At 42.3% G+C, this 16,416-nt stretch overlaps 1 protein-coding gene across 2 annotated transcripts in view; it reads right to left on the bottom strand.

Annotated features, from left to right (window-relative positions):
• The window catches only part of LOC145992752 (carotenoid isomerooxygenase-like), a 55,470-nt gene that overhangs the window by 14,222 nt on the left and 24,832 nt on the right, over nt 1-16,416 (bottom strand). For both annotated transcript variants that reach the window (XM_083129143.1, XM_083129150.1), the window contains exon 7: nt 15,986-16,203. In XM_083129143.1, the coding sequence (XP_082985269.1) occupies nt 15,986-16,203 (218 nt within the window). The remainder of the gene's footprint in view (nt 1-15,985; nt 16,204-16,416) is intronic.

The raw sequence follows: 16,416 nt of genomic DNA, 5'->3' as shown, positions 1-16,416 counted from the left end.
CAATGACTGGGAGTCCGTCATACTAACCACATGTCGTCACCCTGTAAGTGGATTATCTCCCACCTCTGCTGAGACAAGTAGGAGTGAAGGTAGTAGGTAGACCTTGGCTCTCAAGGGCTGTTCTGATATTTTCCTGCAAAAGTTGGCAGTCACATTTTCGAAGGAATTTTGAGTTACAGTAATCCAAGCCATGGAATATGGAGTGTTAAAAATATATGTGTTGCATTAAAGCTTGCACAAGAGTTAAATGATTTATTAGAAAATAATACAGTGCTATTTGTAATGTGAATTCCATGACAACACGTTTGTTCAATTTCTACAAATATGAGCATTGTGATAAAAAAAATAACTTGACACAAGAGAAACAATATGTTAACTAATTTTAGTTATTGGCTTAAACCAACCACATGCAATTTGATATGAATTCTACAGAAACGAGTGGAATGTAAAATTCATTACAATCTGGAGTGGCTTGATTGAGATAAAAAAAATTAAACTTTTTTGTGTACTACATTGCTTGAATAGGAAATTGTTAAGTGGGAGACATTTGGAGCTAGCTGGGGGAGGGTTTAACAGTTTAACATGATAATGAAACAGCTTGGTGGATGCTTTGTGAAAATTTTGCTAGCTGTGCACCAGCACTGGTGTATTACTGATATTTATTTATTTAGTTTTATTTATTTGAAAAGTCCTGAATACAGAAAAATCCATTTTACATCAGGATATCAACCGGAAAAGAAATAAACAAAATAATAAGATGGACACATACACACACATATACATATATAACAAGAATAATAACAACTAGATCAAGAATAATATTATTTATACTTCAGCTGCTTTATGCACGCCGTTCTGTAAGTCTGCTTTGATAAATGGAAGCCCGGAGCGTCTTTTAATGAGTTGTAAATGGTTTGTAGCCTGTAGAGAAGTGATCTTTGGTCTAAAGATAGCCTTGAAGATTTAATGTAAAAGAAGTTGTTGCATTTACTGTTGGGACGTGGGATTCTGATATTAAGAAGTGGCAAGAGTTCGCTGGTGAAAAGTTGTCCATTAATGATTCTGAAGAGTAGTGTTAAATCTGAGAGTTGACGGCGAAGAGAAAGGTCATGAATTTGTAGAGTGGATAGAATTTCTTGTTTGGAGAAGTTTGCAAGGGCTGGGCATCTGTGTTTGACTATTCTGACGAAGAAACTTACTACTTTGTTTGTTTTCTTTAAATTGCTTTCACATGCCATTGACCAAATACAGGAGCCATATTCAAGAATAGGAACAACACACATTCTAAAGTAGGTTTTGAGGGCAGAAACGTGAGTTATGTCTGTAAATCTGTAAATTAGTCCAAGTGTTTTCATCGCTTTCGAAGTTATGTAGTCTATGTGATGGTTGAAAGTCAGTTTGCTATCAAAAATGACACCAAGATCCTTGTGCTGTCGTACGAACGGAATAACCTGGTTGCATAACTTGTAGGATAGCACTGTGTTATTGGATTTTAGGGTAAACCTCATGACAACAGATTTATCCGGATTTAATTTGAGATTCCAGTCTTGACACCAGCGTTCAATGTGTTTGAGATTGTCTTGGATGTAGCATGTGTCCTGAGGTGAGGTAATGTTTCGGAATAATTTGCAGTCATCAGCATACAATAATACTGAACATTCGGAAGAAATATATTCGTGAATGTCATCCATGAAGAGAGAGAAATACAGGGGCCCCAGAGAACTTCCTTGGGGCACACCGGAAACTACAGGGAGCCACGACGAAGAGCAACCAGATACGATAACCTTTTGCTTTCTATTGTGCAAGTAAGATGAAAGTAGTTTAAGAAGAGCTCCGTGAATATTGAATCTATTCGATAATTTGTGGATGAGTTGCGTGTGAGAAATAGAGTCAAAGGCTTTGGAAAAGTCTAAGTATACGACATCCATGTCTTGCTTGGCATTCAGGCAGTTAACTGCAAGCAAGCAAGCAAGGTTTGTATCACAGGAAGCATGAGGGAGAAAACCGTGTTGAGTGGGAGAGAGAAACGGAGAAACATGTGCAAGGATACGATTAGAAATGATTTTTTCAGCTAGCAGTGCAAGTGCAGGAAGTAAGGAAATCGGCCGATAGGAAGTGACATGAGTTTTGTTTCCGTGTTTGAGGATAGGGACTATATTTGCTTGCTTCCATGTACAAGGAAACACACCTTCGGAGAAGCATTTATTAAAGATTGTGCTTATTGGTTTGGATAAAATATGGGCTAAATGTTTCAGAAATATCGCAGGAATATCATTAGGAGTGGTAGCTTTGGAACTTGAAACAGATTTTAATAATTCTTGAACTTCATTGCAGTTAGTTGAGATTTGAAAGAGTGTGTAAGGAATAATGGACCTGACTTCCGGTAGTGTGGTAGCAGCATTCTTTGTAAAGTTACTATGGAAGTACGAGTTAAAAAGTGATGAACGCTCATCCTTTGTAGCAGACTTACCGTTCCAGGAGACTTGAAGGGGAATACGGTCATGTTGCCGGCGTGAGTTAATTAGCGTCCAGAATGTTTTAGGAATTTTAGCAGCACTTTCTGTTACACTTTGAATATAATTATTATAGTCCCTTTGAATTAAATTTTTGCTATACTTCCTTAAGTAAAAGTGTTCAGTGTATGAACGTTCGGAATTTGTTTCCACAGGATCCACGCATTCTTTTTGTTCTTCAGCGTAAGCTTAGTCTCTTCAGTATACCACACAGGGAATCAGGATGTTCTTGTTTTCCTTAGGGGCACGTGATCTTTAATTACAGCCTGCACACAGTCCACGAGGAAATCCACTGCTTCTTCCGCGGGGAGGGGGTCCATCATTGTCCAAGGAATGAGGCTGGTGAAAAGGGAAAGTTCCTCCCAGTTGACTCTTTTCCAGTTGTAGACAGGTCTGGAGGAGGGGGAGGGCCTGGGGGCTTTTCCAGGGACTTGGATTTCGGCATGCACGGGGGTGTGGTCCGAGGCAATGAATTGCTCACCGGGAGTGGCCTTGACCTTTGTGTGCGAGGACAGCAACAGGTCGAGAGTTTCTGTGCGTCTTGTGGGAAAATCTACAAATTGTTGAAGTCCAATCGCCTTGATGTAATGGTCGAAAAACCACCTGTCATTATTGTCTGTGCAGAGGCCAGAGTTCGATGATGACCATTTTATATGAAGGTTAAAATCACCCATAAGAATGATGTCAGTTTCCTCCATAGCATTTAGCACAGAGTCCAATAATGTTGACAAGGTTGCAGTGCCAGATTTAGGGGCTCTATAAAAACAACCGATTAAAAGTTTATTTGAGCCTATATTTACTTGAGTCCATATTAACTCGCATGACGTTTCGAGGTCCAGGCGTCTGATGCAGGGCCACTTGTTGTTTACGAGTAACATAACTCCGCCTCCACGTGAACCTCTATCGTTACGGAATACCTGAAATTCCGTCAGGGGTATTTCATTATCGGCGATCATTTCATTGAACCACACTTCACTGAAACCAATCACATCGTACTCGTTAAACTCGCTACAGAACATTTGTAGAGTTGATAGCTTTTTTGTTAGGCTTTGCACATTTTGATAGTATATTTTCACACCAGACTCATCACGGGAAGCCACCTGGGGACCAGGGTTGACATGAATGTCGCCTGCTAGCAGAAGGGTAAACGCAGCCACGATGAAGCCATGCTGGGCCGAACCACGTGGCTGGCGGGAAGCGTTGTTCTTGCGGCTTCTGGAAACTGCCCACACGAAGCTCCGATCCGAACCCATGGCCGAGAAAGAAAATCGCCTGTAACTAAACGACGAGTCCTCCACACACTTGCAGTTATCCGGCATTTCATGTCTCGCAATACTACGAATCCACGTCACAAATAACACAAACACAATAGCACACAAACAACTCGAAAACAGTTGAAATTTCGGAGCACGAAATGCGCGTGCATCAGGCTTCGGCGCCATCTTCGAAAAGAAAAAAGAAAGAAGCACCCAGCACAAACTAAATTCATTAAAATTGAATTTCTTCACGTGGAACATCAACTTCATTAATATAATTTCATTTTTTGTATGATATTATAAATAATGCAATACATGCAAATATACATACATATATATATATAAAATATATTTTTTTGTGGTACTGTCAACACTTTTATTTTTTTTCCTTCGGGACCTGGCAACACTGCAGGTCATGCCTACTCTTCCCTCTAGTCACTTAATTATACAATGTCTCTCTACTCCTGAAGATGTGATATACCATCACGAAAATTCAAATTTTTTCTTTGTCTGGTGAGTGTTTCCTCTCTCCTCTTTCACTTTTTATTTAGCCCTTGTGGCCCTCCTTCCTTTTATCCAATTTTTCCAACTTTGGAATGAATCCTGTTGAGTACAACTCACTTCAACTGAACCGCCTTAGAACCCTCATTGTTTCCCATGCCAAGGCCATGTCCCATGCACGTTTCCTGCATTCATGTTTGATATTAGGCCTAACACCTAAAAGCCTCACACCCAAACTGCCTTTTTCTGCTATGCACCCAAGTATTAAACCCATGATTTTCCCACTTGCGAGATACTTTGCTATTGAGCTAACCCACACCATGTACCAATCCCAGCTTAATCATGCCCAGTAACTGTCCTTATCCATCCAATCCCTCACAAAAATCCTTTTGTTGACCCCAGGTGAATGCTACCAAAAAATTGAATCTTTCTGGCATGCAGCCCATTCTATCTCAAACGACCTTAGCAACAAACACCTACACAAACTGTCCAACCTCTGCCGCCAGGCTTTTCAGGCTGGCTGCACTCTCCCCCTTCCACTCCCACCACAATTCACTCCCAAATCCACATGCCCTCTACTGCCCGACCCCCCCTTGCCACTACCCCCTCCTCCAGCACCACTAATAGAACCGCACAAACACCAAAGCTGCACCCACAATTCTTGCACCTTGGTAAACAACCAGTCCACGGACAAACTCACCCCCACCAGACGTATGGTCACCAACGACCCTAACCTACCCCAACACAACCAAAGAGTACTAAATTTGTCTAACCACAATCTCACCCCTACCGAAATTGATATTCTATCCAAAGGCCTCACCTTCTCCCCCACAACTCCCCACAACCAATTCCAACTCCTCTTCGATATCCACACCTTTGCCAGACACCTCAGATGGCAACACTTCTGGGCAAAAAACCCTTACCCCCCAGACCACAACCAATGAAACCCACTCAAACCTCCTCCAATTTTGCCCACCATCCTTCCAAGACCCCCACCCCCCCACCAACCCCCTGGAAAGATACATCACTGCCATAATCTCCACTATCACTGACAGCTCATTTCTTGACAACCTCCACAACAAACCCAACTTGAATCCCTATCAACATAAAGCCCTTCAAGATCTCCGCCAGAACCACCACATCAAAATCCTCCCAGCTGACAAGGGATCCACCACGGTGGTCTTGAACTCCCAAGATTACCTGGCGGAAGCCACTCGCCAGCTGGCTGACTCCTCCACCTACAAAACCACCATGGTCGACCTTTCAGCCACACACCTCAACAGAATCCATAACTTTATCCACACCCGAGGTCCCCCGGAGGGCCTGACAACCTCCACCATATCCATGCTCATCCCAGACAACCCCCGCACCCCCACTTTTTACCTGTTGACCAAGATCCATAAACCTGGCAACCCTGGCAGACCCATTGTGTTCAGTTACAATTCACCTTCTGAAAGAATCTCAGCCTTTGTCTACTACCACCTCCAGCCTCTTGTTAAAGCTCTGCCCTCCTACCTCCGGGGCACCAGCCACTTCCTTCAGAAAATTAACACTCTACCACCATTACCTGCCAACACTATCCTTGCCACCATCGATGTTACTTCTTTCTATACCAATATACCTCACTCCCATGGCCTCTGCTCCATAGAATCCTTCCTCAACAACAGACCAAAACCCCAGCACTAATTTCCTGACCCATCTAGCTCACCTTGTCCTCACGTGCAACAACTTCACCTTCGAGGACAAGCACTATCTCCAAATCCGGGGCACAGCCATGGGTACCAGAATGGCCCCATCCTATGCCAACCTGTTCATGGGCAAAGTTGAAAAAGAGTTCCTGGAGACCCAATCTCTCAAACCTCTCCTCTGGCTACGTTTCATCGATGACATCTTCATGCTTTGGATGCATGGAGAACCTTCCCTGACCACCTCCCTAGACAAACTTAACCACTTCAGCTCCATCAATTTCACCTGGACTCACTCCACCAACCAAATCACCTTCCTGGATGTGGACATGCACATGAAGGAAGGACATTTGGAAACCTCCATCCACATCAAACCTACCAACCATATGCAATACCTACACTTCTCCAGCTCCCATTCGTTCCACACCAAGAAAGCCATCCCATTCTCCCTGGCCCTCAGAGGTCAACGCCTCAACACCTCAGCCACCTCCCGACAGAACTATAACCTCCACTTACACCAAGCCTTGACCAACCGTGGATATCCTTCCACCCTGGTCACCAAACAAATATCCCGAGCTGCTTCATACACTCCCACCAAGAAACCTGCCACCAATCCCCCTGCACTTGTCACCCAATATCACCCCCACCTCAACAAAATCAGACACACTCTACGTTCCCTCCTTCGCATCCTGCACAGTGATCCTGACACCAGAAATATCTTCCCCGACAAGCCCAGAGTTGTCTTCAAATGCCCTCCCAATCTCCAAAACATCCTGGTCCACCACAATCCACCTACTCACAACCAACTCGCACCTGCCCACAAATGCAACTGCCCAAGGTGCAAAACCTGCCCCATGTTTGTCACTTCCCGCACCCTCCAGATCCACACTGCCATCGGCAAATTCACCCTCTACACCAAAGGAACCTGCAACAGCTCTAACCTAATTTATATCCTCACGTGCAACATCTGTGGGAGGGTCTACCTGGGGGAAACATCCACAGCCCTGAACCTCCACATCAACAACCACCGCTCCTCTACCCAAAACCTGGACTTTGCTGTTGCCATTCACACCAATCACCACAATATTCCTTTCAATGACTGCTTCCAGGTAGCGATCGTCCACTCCTTGCCCCAATCCACCAACACCTCAATACGTAGAAGATGGGAGAGGTCCTACATATCGACCATGAATGCAACCACACCTCCAGGCCTGAACAAGGCCACCCAGTAATGCCCCTCATCCCTTATCCTCACCCTTACCACCACCTTTTGCCAACCAAACCCCCCCCCCCCCAACCACTCACAGTTTTCGACAAGCCAGGCAAAAGAACTAAAATATTTTTTTTGTGGTACTGTCAACACTTTTATTCATTTTTATTTTTTTTTCTTCGGGACCCGGCAACACTGCAGGTCATGCCTACTCTTCCCTCTAGTCACTTAATTATACAATGTCTCTCTACTCCTGAAGATGTGGTATACCATCACGAAAATTTGAATTTTTTCTTTGTCCGGTGAGAGTTTCCTCTCTCCTCTTTCACTTTTTATTTATTTGCCAGTGGCAGTGTGGATCTGGAGGGTGCGGGAAGTGACAAATATGGGGCAGGTTTTGCACCATGGGCGGTTGCATTTGTGGGCAGGTGCGACTTGATTGTGAGTAGGTGGATTGTGGTGGGACAGGATATTTTGGAGATTGGGCGGGCGTTTGAAGACAACTCTGGGCTTGTCGGGGAAGATATTTCTGGTGTCAGGATCACTGTGCAGGATGGGAAGGAGGGAACGTAGAGTGTGTCTGATTTTGTTGAGGTGGGGGTGATATTGGGTGACAAGTGCAGGGGGATTGGTGGCAGGTTTCTTGGTGGGAGTGTATGAAGCAGCTCGGGATATTTGTTTGGTGACCAGGGTGGAAGGATATCCACGGTTGGCCAAGGCTTGGTGTAAGTGGAGGTTATAGTTCTGTCGGGAGGTGGCTGAGGTGTTGAGGCGTTGACCTCTGAGGGCCAGGGAGAATGGGATGGCTTTCTTGGTGTGGAACGAATGGGAGCTGGAGAAGTGTAGGTATTGCATATGGTTGGTAGGTTTGATGTGGATGGAGGTTTCCAAATGTCCTTCCTTCATGTGCATATCCACATCCAGGAAGGTGATTTGGTTGGTGGAGTGAGTCCAGGTGAAATTGATGGAGCTGAAGTGGTTAAGTTTGTCTAGGGAGGTGGTCAGGGAAGGTTCTCCATGCGTCCAAAGCATGAAGATGTCATCGATGAAACGTAGCCAGAGGAGAGGTTTGAGAGATTGGGTCTCCAGGAACTCTTTTTCAACTTTGCCCATGAACAGGTTGGCATAGGATGGGGCCATTCTGGTACCCATGGCTGTGCCCCGGATTTGGAGATAGTGCTTGTCCTCGAAGGTGAAGTTGTTGCACGTGAGGACAAGGTGAGCTAGATGGGTCAGGAAATTAGTGCTGGGGTTTTGGTCTGTTGTTGAGGAAGGATTCTATGGAGCAGAGGCCATGGGAGTGAGGTATGTTGGTATAGAAAGAAGTAACATCGATGGTGGCAAGGATAGTGTTGGCAGGTAATGGTGGTAGAGTGTTAATTTTCTGAAGGAAGTGGCTGGTGCCCCGGAGGTAGGAGGGCAGAGCTTTAACAAGAGGCTGGAGGTGGTAGTCGACAAAGGCTGAGATTCTTTCAGAAGGTGAATTGTAACTGAACACGATGGGTCTGCCAGGGTTGCCAGGTTTATGGATCTTGGGCAGCAGGTAAAAAGTGGGGGTGCGGGGGTTGTCTGGGATGAGCATGAATATGGTGGAGGCTGTCAGGCCCTCCGGGGGACCTCGGGTGTGGATAAAGTTATGGATTCAGTTGAGGTGTGTGGCTGAAAGGTCGACCATGGTGGTTTTGTAGGTGGAGGAGTCAGCCAGCTGGCGAGAGTTCAAGACCACCATGGTGGATCCCTTGTCAGTTGGGAGGATTTTGATGTGGTGGTTCTGGCGGAAATCTTGAAGGGCTTTATCTTGATAGGGATTCAAGTTGGGTTTGTTGTGGATGTTGTCAAGAAATGAGCTGTCAGTGATAGTGGAGATTATGGCAGTGATGTATCTTTCCAGGGGGTTGGTGAGGGGGGGGTCTTGGAAGGATGGTGGGCAAAATTGGAGGAGGCTTGAGTGGGTTTCATTGGTTGTGGTCTGGGGGTAAGGGTTTTTTGCCCAGAAGTGTTGCCATCTGAGGTGTCTGGCAAAGGTGTGGATATCGAAGAGGAGATGGAATTGGTTGTGGGGAGTTGTGGGGGAGAAGGTGAGGCCTTTGGATAGAATATCAATTTCGGTAGGGGTGAGATTGTGGTTAGACAAATTTAGTACTCTTTGGTTGTGTTGGGGTAGGTTAGGATCGTTGGTGACCATACGTCTGGTGGGGGTGAGTTTGTCCGTGGACTGGTTGTTTACCAAGGTGCAAGAATTGTGGGTGCAGCTTTGGTGTTTGTGCGGTTCTATTAGTGGTGCTGGAGGAGGGGGTAGTGGCAAGGGAGGGTCAGGCAGTAGAGGGCATGTGGATTTGGGAGTGAATTGTGGTGGGAGTGGAAGGGGGAGAGTGCAGCCAGCCTGAAAAGCCTGGCGGCAGAGGTTGGACAGTTTGTGTAGGTGTTTGTTGCTAAGGTCGTTTGAGATAGAATGGGCTGCATGCCAGAAAGATTCAATTTTTTGGTAGCATTCACCTGGGGTCAACAAAAGGATTTTTGTGAGGGATTGGATGGATAAGGACAGTTCCTGGGCGCGATTAAGCTGGGATTGGTACATGGTGTGGGTTAGCTCAATAGCAAAGTATCTCGCAAGTGGGAAAATCATGGGTTTAATACTTGGGTGCATAGCAGAAAAAGGCAGTTTGGGTGTGAGGCTTTTAGGTGTTAGGCCTAATATCAAACATGAATGCAGGAAACGTGCATGGGACATGGCCTTGGCATGGGAAACAATGAGGGTTCTAAGGCGGTTCAGTTGAAGTGAGTTGTACTCAAAAGGATTCATTCCAAATTTGGAAAAATTGGTACTGTGGTTGTGGTACTGTCAACACTTTTTTTCCCTTTGGGACCTGGCAACACTGCAGGTCATGCTTCCTCTTCCCTCTAGTCACTTAGTTCTACAATGTCTCTCTACTCCTCAAGATGTGACATACCATCACGAAAATTTGAATTTTTTCTTTGTCCGGTGAGTGTTTCCTCTCTCCTCTTTCACTTTATTATATATATTACTAAGAAGCATTTTAATTGTGCTAGTGCTACAGAAAGTCTGAAATAAATAATAACTGAGATACAAAATGCAAGTGATCATGCAGGGTGGCTACAAACAAGCAGAAATGAAATTCCGTGACTTTTCCAGGTTTTCCAGGACAAAAATTTACATTTTTCCCTGACAATTACAAACTAAACTAAATCGATGTTTTTGCAAATGGAAATAATAAAATCATACAGATCCAGGTATGGATTTGTTAAGTACCAATATTATCTTCTATGAAATTGACTTAATTTCTCTATTTTCTATGATTTGAATTCAAACTGCAAAATAGTGAATCTTAAAATTATTACAATTCACAAGCTAGGGAAGGATTATGGAATTTTGTCATATGCAGCAAGTCCAAAATAAAATACTTGATTATTTTTAAAGTTACGACTAAATGAGATAAGAGTGAAGAGTGAATGATTAAGAAATATAATTTGTAATTTATCATACATTCTCTGTGTTATATGTTGATATTTCCACTGAGGTTTGAAACCCTCTGCTTGCAAGAACCATGAGTGCGGACTCATTTTTCAATGCACTTCTCTCTTCTCTGTAAAGCAAACAACTTAACTCTTGCATATAAGTGAAACAATTGAATCGAACAAAATAAAGTGTCATATTTCCTTACATTATCAATGGGATTTCTGCTTCTGTACAGTATAACCAAGTGAAGTACTGTGAAACTGACAACATGCAGTTATACCATTAATCCTGACGAAAAGGGTATGTAGGTATTAGAAATTTAACGCAAGAAATTTATAGAATTGTATTGTATAGGTACCTGATTTAGCTAACCACACATTAAAACAGGAAAACTCTAATATTAAAAGCTTCTGAAAGTTCATATACGAGGGGCATCCTGAAAAAAGCTCTAATGGTGCCTATACGCAGCACTAGTGGTTGGAGAGCGACACATACACATGCACGCAAGAAAAGAAGTGGCATGTAGCTGTAATCTGGTACAGTTGCAATGCAGCCGTTTTAGGACAGTTCTAGGTTAAAGATTGCAGCTCTCATACAGTCTCCCACTGACTGTGATGTAGTCTACATTGCATGCTCAGAATTTGGCACAGAGCCGCCAGCAATCGTGTGAGGTGTACAGACCGGACGTCGTGAGTGATAGTTTGGCAACACGATGGTGCAGACTATTCATGGAAGGCCAATCGCATGTGCACAACCCCATACAGCTGAGTACACACGGGCCCTTTGCATCACTTCAGGTGAGAGATCTTGGACCACTCCCTGTACAGCCCTGGCCTTGAATGTACCGACTTTCATCTCTTTGTTTAACTGAAGAGGTTTCTGGCAGGGCAAGGATTTGACAGCTACACTGAGGTAGAGATAGTTCCAGTCTTTGCTGTCAAACACCCTGTATACCATGGGCACACAAAATTTAATGCCATGCTACGACAAATACCTGAACAACGGTGGTGATTATGCCGAAAATTAGGTTAGGACTCACTGTTACTAATGCAATAAATTACAACTGATATTCTTGTTTTATTTATACCTAATTGGTAGGGACCTTGATATTTTGTTATTTTTTTGAAATTGGTGTATTTTCTTATTTTTTACTATACGGTGTTATTTTTCCAAAAATTCACATTTTCCTTTTAGCGCATTTTTCTGGCCAATGTCTGAAATTATACCTTCATGATGTTTCTAAACTACTGTCTCAAATTGTAAGTCACATGGCTTACGCCTCTTCGTGAGAGTTCGATATATTGAAAGTTATTTTCATAACCCTTTTTTAATTTTAAGGTAAGGATTTTAGATAATGGAATTTTCCCTGTATATACTGAAGGATGCATAATGACCATAAGTGGCGACACACCCAAAAAAATAAAATAAATTAATCTCACGTGACAGATACAGATATATTAAGGCACCAAAAATTGGCATTATCTTTTTTTGACTTGTGTTACGTTTCCCAAAATTCGTGTTCTTGTTTTAGAACATTTATCTGCCAAATATACCGAAACGTAATACTCCATTCTGCTTTTAAATTATTATTTTAAATTGTAGGTCACATGGTGTACGTATTTTCGTGACAGTTTGATATGTTGGAACAGATTTTTGAGGAAGTAAAAGTAAAGTGCTCCCTTGCACTTTTCCATGAAGGTGTATAGCAGGGGTGTGGAGTTAGGGCCCCACACTTTCCTGATCATGGATGAAGGTAAAGGTGATGTGATCAGCACCATGCTCCTGGTTACCATGATGCTGGGTGGGTGCCAGAGCAGTTTGAATAGGTGGAAAACATCCCGGTTCTTCCCCGCAGGGGATCGACCCCGGGTCTCTCGCATAGTAGTCAGACGCCTTAACGACTGAGCTCCATTATTACTCGCTCGACAAATGCCGATGGTGCGCACTTAGCTTGGTAATTCAAAATATATCTCGTGCTACAAATACGAAGATGTGGCTCCCGTGCGACGGTAGATACGCACTCGATCTCCTGTTAAAACCCTGCCACTTTGCTCTGTGATGCAAATGGGTTTGATAGAAGTTGAAGAAATCGTGGGAAATACATGATTTAATGTGGCTGTCGGAATTATTCCATGTACGTATAACTCTATAGTTTACTCTTGAGTAAAATGTTGGAAATCTTGAATGTTCTATGTACACAAATATGGCCTAGAAAAGACAAGAATGTTGGATTTCATGGAATTTTTCGTTGTTTTAGGACATTTCTTTAAAAAAAAATCACTAAAAATGCCAACAATTTGCATTTTATGCCAAATTCGAATTATTTCGATATTTCGAACGGGCGAAAAATGTGTCCAGACATTACTGCACATTCCTACACATAACTACGCAGCAATTACGATTTTTCACGGTTTTGTCGTTTGTGAAAAATCAAGCAAAAAATCAATGTACCTACTAATTGGAAATTAATTTCTGGCCACCCCTCGTATAAATCAGTAGATGGAAAGTGAAAATTTAGCAGGGCTGGCAGAGAAAAGTCAATTCTTGAAGAAAGTGATTTGCTTTTATGATTTGGGTAAATATGATACTAAAATATTTACGTTATTATTATTATTATTTTATTTCATAATATTGGACATTAACTTCACTCAGTGATAGTGATAGACCATCTCTCACGAGTTTAAACAGACAGGACAGTTACTGGCGTTAATTCATTGCAATACTAGTGTTGCAATAAATTTGAGTTTGGGAGCATGTACTTGCCAATATTTATAACGTTCACCAATGCAGATTTATGTTTCACTTTTTTGTGACAGTAGTATTCAATATATATCCCATTTGGTTGGATTCTTCTTGATATCTAAGAATAGTGCAATATCATTGAAAACGTGTGTTAACTTGTGCGAAACCAGTAATACGTCAGGATGATTAAATAAAACCTTCGTAAGCAATGCTACATTAAATAAGGTGAAGTGAGCCAGAAGAGTAATAAAATTCCTGCAGCATATTTGCAGTCTAAAGCTCTTCTTGTTTATGCACGCGATTTTTGTTGGATGTTGCAGTTCATGCAATTTCTGTCGCATGTTGTAGAGAGATACTTTGTCGGGTGGCGATATTCGACAAAAATCGTATGTATCAATGGAACCTATTTGTTTCCATGTTCCTTCAGTTTGTCCAACAAAATGCCTTACTACGACGTCAGACAACTATCGGATGTCGCCACCCGCTCTTATCCCCTCCATCTGTTGACAAGTCCCCTTACTACTCCCATACGGACAAGAAAAAAATGATAATTCAATGCATTTTCCACTTAATATTAAGAGGCTTAACCTTTACTCCTCCTATGATACCATATGGTATCATCAGAGTAAGGTCGTACTCGCCCGATGATACCATATGGTATCATGGTGCTGATTACGAAATGAATGTGCTTTTTGGACCTTCATACTCTTATGTTTGGGTGGAAACTCTGACACAGGTCTGGAGCAAGCCTGGGAAATTCATATTGACGACCAACCTCCCCCCTCTCCACAACATATCCATGCCACATTCCCGAACAGAGTTTCACATTTTTGCTCATTATTCAACTTGTATGGCATTCAGGAACATGAAACATGTTTCAATCTCTTTGGAAACGTCCATTCTTTGAAGAGAATACTAAGGTTTGCACCTTGTCCCCAAAATAGCAGGCGAAGAGGGGGCAAGCTCCAGATTTTTGTTTTTTTTTTTCATTGAAATTCGGTAGTCGTGCCCCTCAAACCCCCCTTTCTCGGTTAGGCATTCTGAATTGTACACGGTTGCATGCTCTGATGTTCTATCTCTAAAACAAAACTTATCCGAAGTAGATTGCTCGCATAGTGCCAGAGTTATAACAATTTTCCTCCAAAAATGCAAATTACCTATTTTTCGTAAAATAAAAATCACATTTTGGCTTATAATTCAACTTGTATGGCACCCAAGAACATGAAACATGTTTCATTCTCTTGAGAAATATCCATTCCTTGAAAAGAATACTAAAGTTCGCACCCTCTCCCGAAAATAGCAGAGGAAGATGGGGCAAACTCCGGATTTTGGTTTTTTCCATTGAATTTCGGGGGTTGTGCCCCTCAAACCCCCTTCCTCGATCCGGCGTTCTAAATTGTACACAGTTGCATGCGCTGATGTTCTAGCTGCAAAACAAAACTTATCCGAAGTAGATAGCCCCCATAGTGCCAGAGTTATAACAATTTACCTCCAAAAATGAAAATTACCTATTAAATCACATTTTGGCTTATTATTCAACTTGTATAGCACCCAAGAACATGAAACATGATTCATTCTCTTGATATATCCATTCTTTGAAAAGAATATTAAAGTGCGGCTTCTCTCCAAAATAGTGGGAGAAGAGGGGGCAAACTTCAAATTTTTATGTTTCTTTTCAATTGAAATTTGGGGGCCGCGCCCCTCAAAACCCCCCTTCCTCAGTTCGGCTTTCTGAATTGTACACGGTTGCATGCTCTGATGTTTTTTCTGCAAAACAAAACTTATCCGAAGTAGATTGCTTCCATAGTGCCAGAGTAATAACAATTTTCCTCCAAAAAAGCAAATTATCTATTTTTCGTAAATAAAAATTCACATATTGGCTTATTATTCAACTTGTATGGCACCCAAGAACATGAAACATGTTTCATTTTCTTGAGAAATGTCCATTCGTTGAAAAGAATACTAAAGTTCGCAACTTCTCCCCAAAATAGCAGGAGAAGATGGGGCAAACTCCAAATTTTTGTTTCTTCCATTGAAATCCGGGGGGTTGTGCCCCCAAACCCCCCTTCCTCGGTCCGGCGTTCTGAATTGTACACGGTTGCATGCGCTGATGTTTTAGCTGCAAAACAAAAGTTATCCAAAGTAGATTGCTCCCATAGTGCCCGAGTAATAACATTTTTTCTCCAAGAGTATTCGAATTTAAAATTCCCGCCGAGAGAAATCTCTCTCTCTCTCTCTCTCTCTCTCTCTCTCTCTCCTCCTGCCATCACTGGTTTCTGGCGCCGTGGTTGTGTTGTGCATGAAAGGGACCTAAAAGTTGAGGCCGAAACTTACGAACGAGATTTCCTGTTCCCGTGCAGAGTTCCATAACGATACCTTTAAATAAATAAATAAATAATAATAAAAAAAAGTCAATGAAGACGAAATTCTCTGACATTTCCCTGACTTTTTTTGACACCTCAAATTCCCTGACTTTTTCAGGTTTTCCAGGTCTGTCGCCACCCTGTCATGTAAATTATTCCAACTTACCATAAAGGCAAACGTGATATTTGAGGCCAATTACAAATCATTGAACACTATATATAAAGAATATCCCTCACCTCTTCATTTTCATGCCACTTTAAATTTGCAGCCATGGGTTTGGATGTGATTTTGTTTTTCACGACAGCAGGAATGGATATGCATAATGGCTGCTCCACAATGACAAAGTAGTTTTCGGTAATTCCAAAAGTGTGCATGTATGAGGGATGCATTCGCCAACGGGAATTCAACGATGCAACGATACTCGCTTTGCTAAAACTAGTATCATAAAAGTTTTCTGAAAAGGAAAAAGTTTCATGGATGAATAGAAATTCTTACCCATTTGCAATACTTTCTAATTTTCCCTTAAAATTAGGCAAAATAAAATAGGGCAAATTAACATACTAATTTCTTTGATTGGTAGTAAAGTTTCTGCACTCTTTAAAATATACATTACAATAATAATGAAAACTAACAAGACATTAAGAAAAAACGTCAGAAACTTGATGTT

Source organism: Lepisma saccharinum, chromosome 1 (assembly GCF_977018435.1).
Source record: "Lepisma saccharinum chromosome 1, izLepSacc3.1, whole genome shotgun sequence".
NCBI lineage: Eukaryota > Metazoa > Arthropoda > Insecta > Zygentoma > Lepismatidae > Lepisma > Lepisma saccharinum.
The sequence above is the reverse complement of the archived record's forward strand: the minus strand, read 5'-3'. Positions and strand labels throughout refer to the sequence as shown.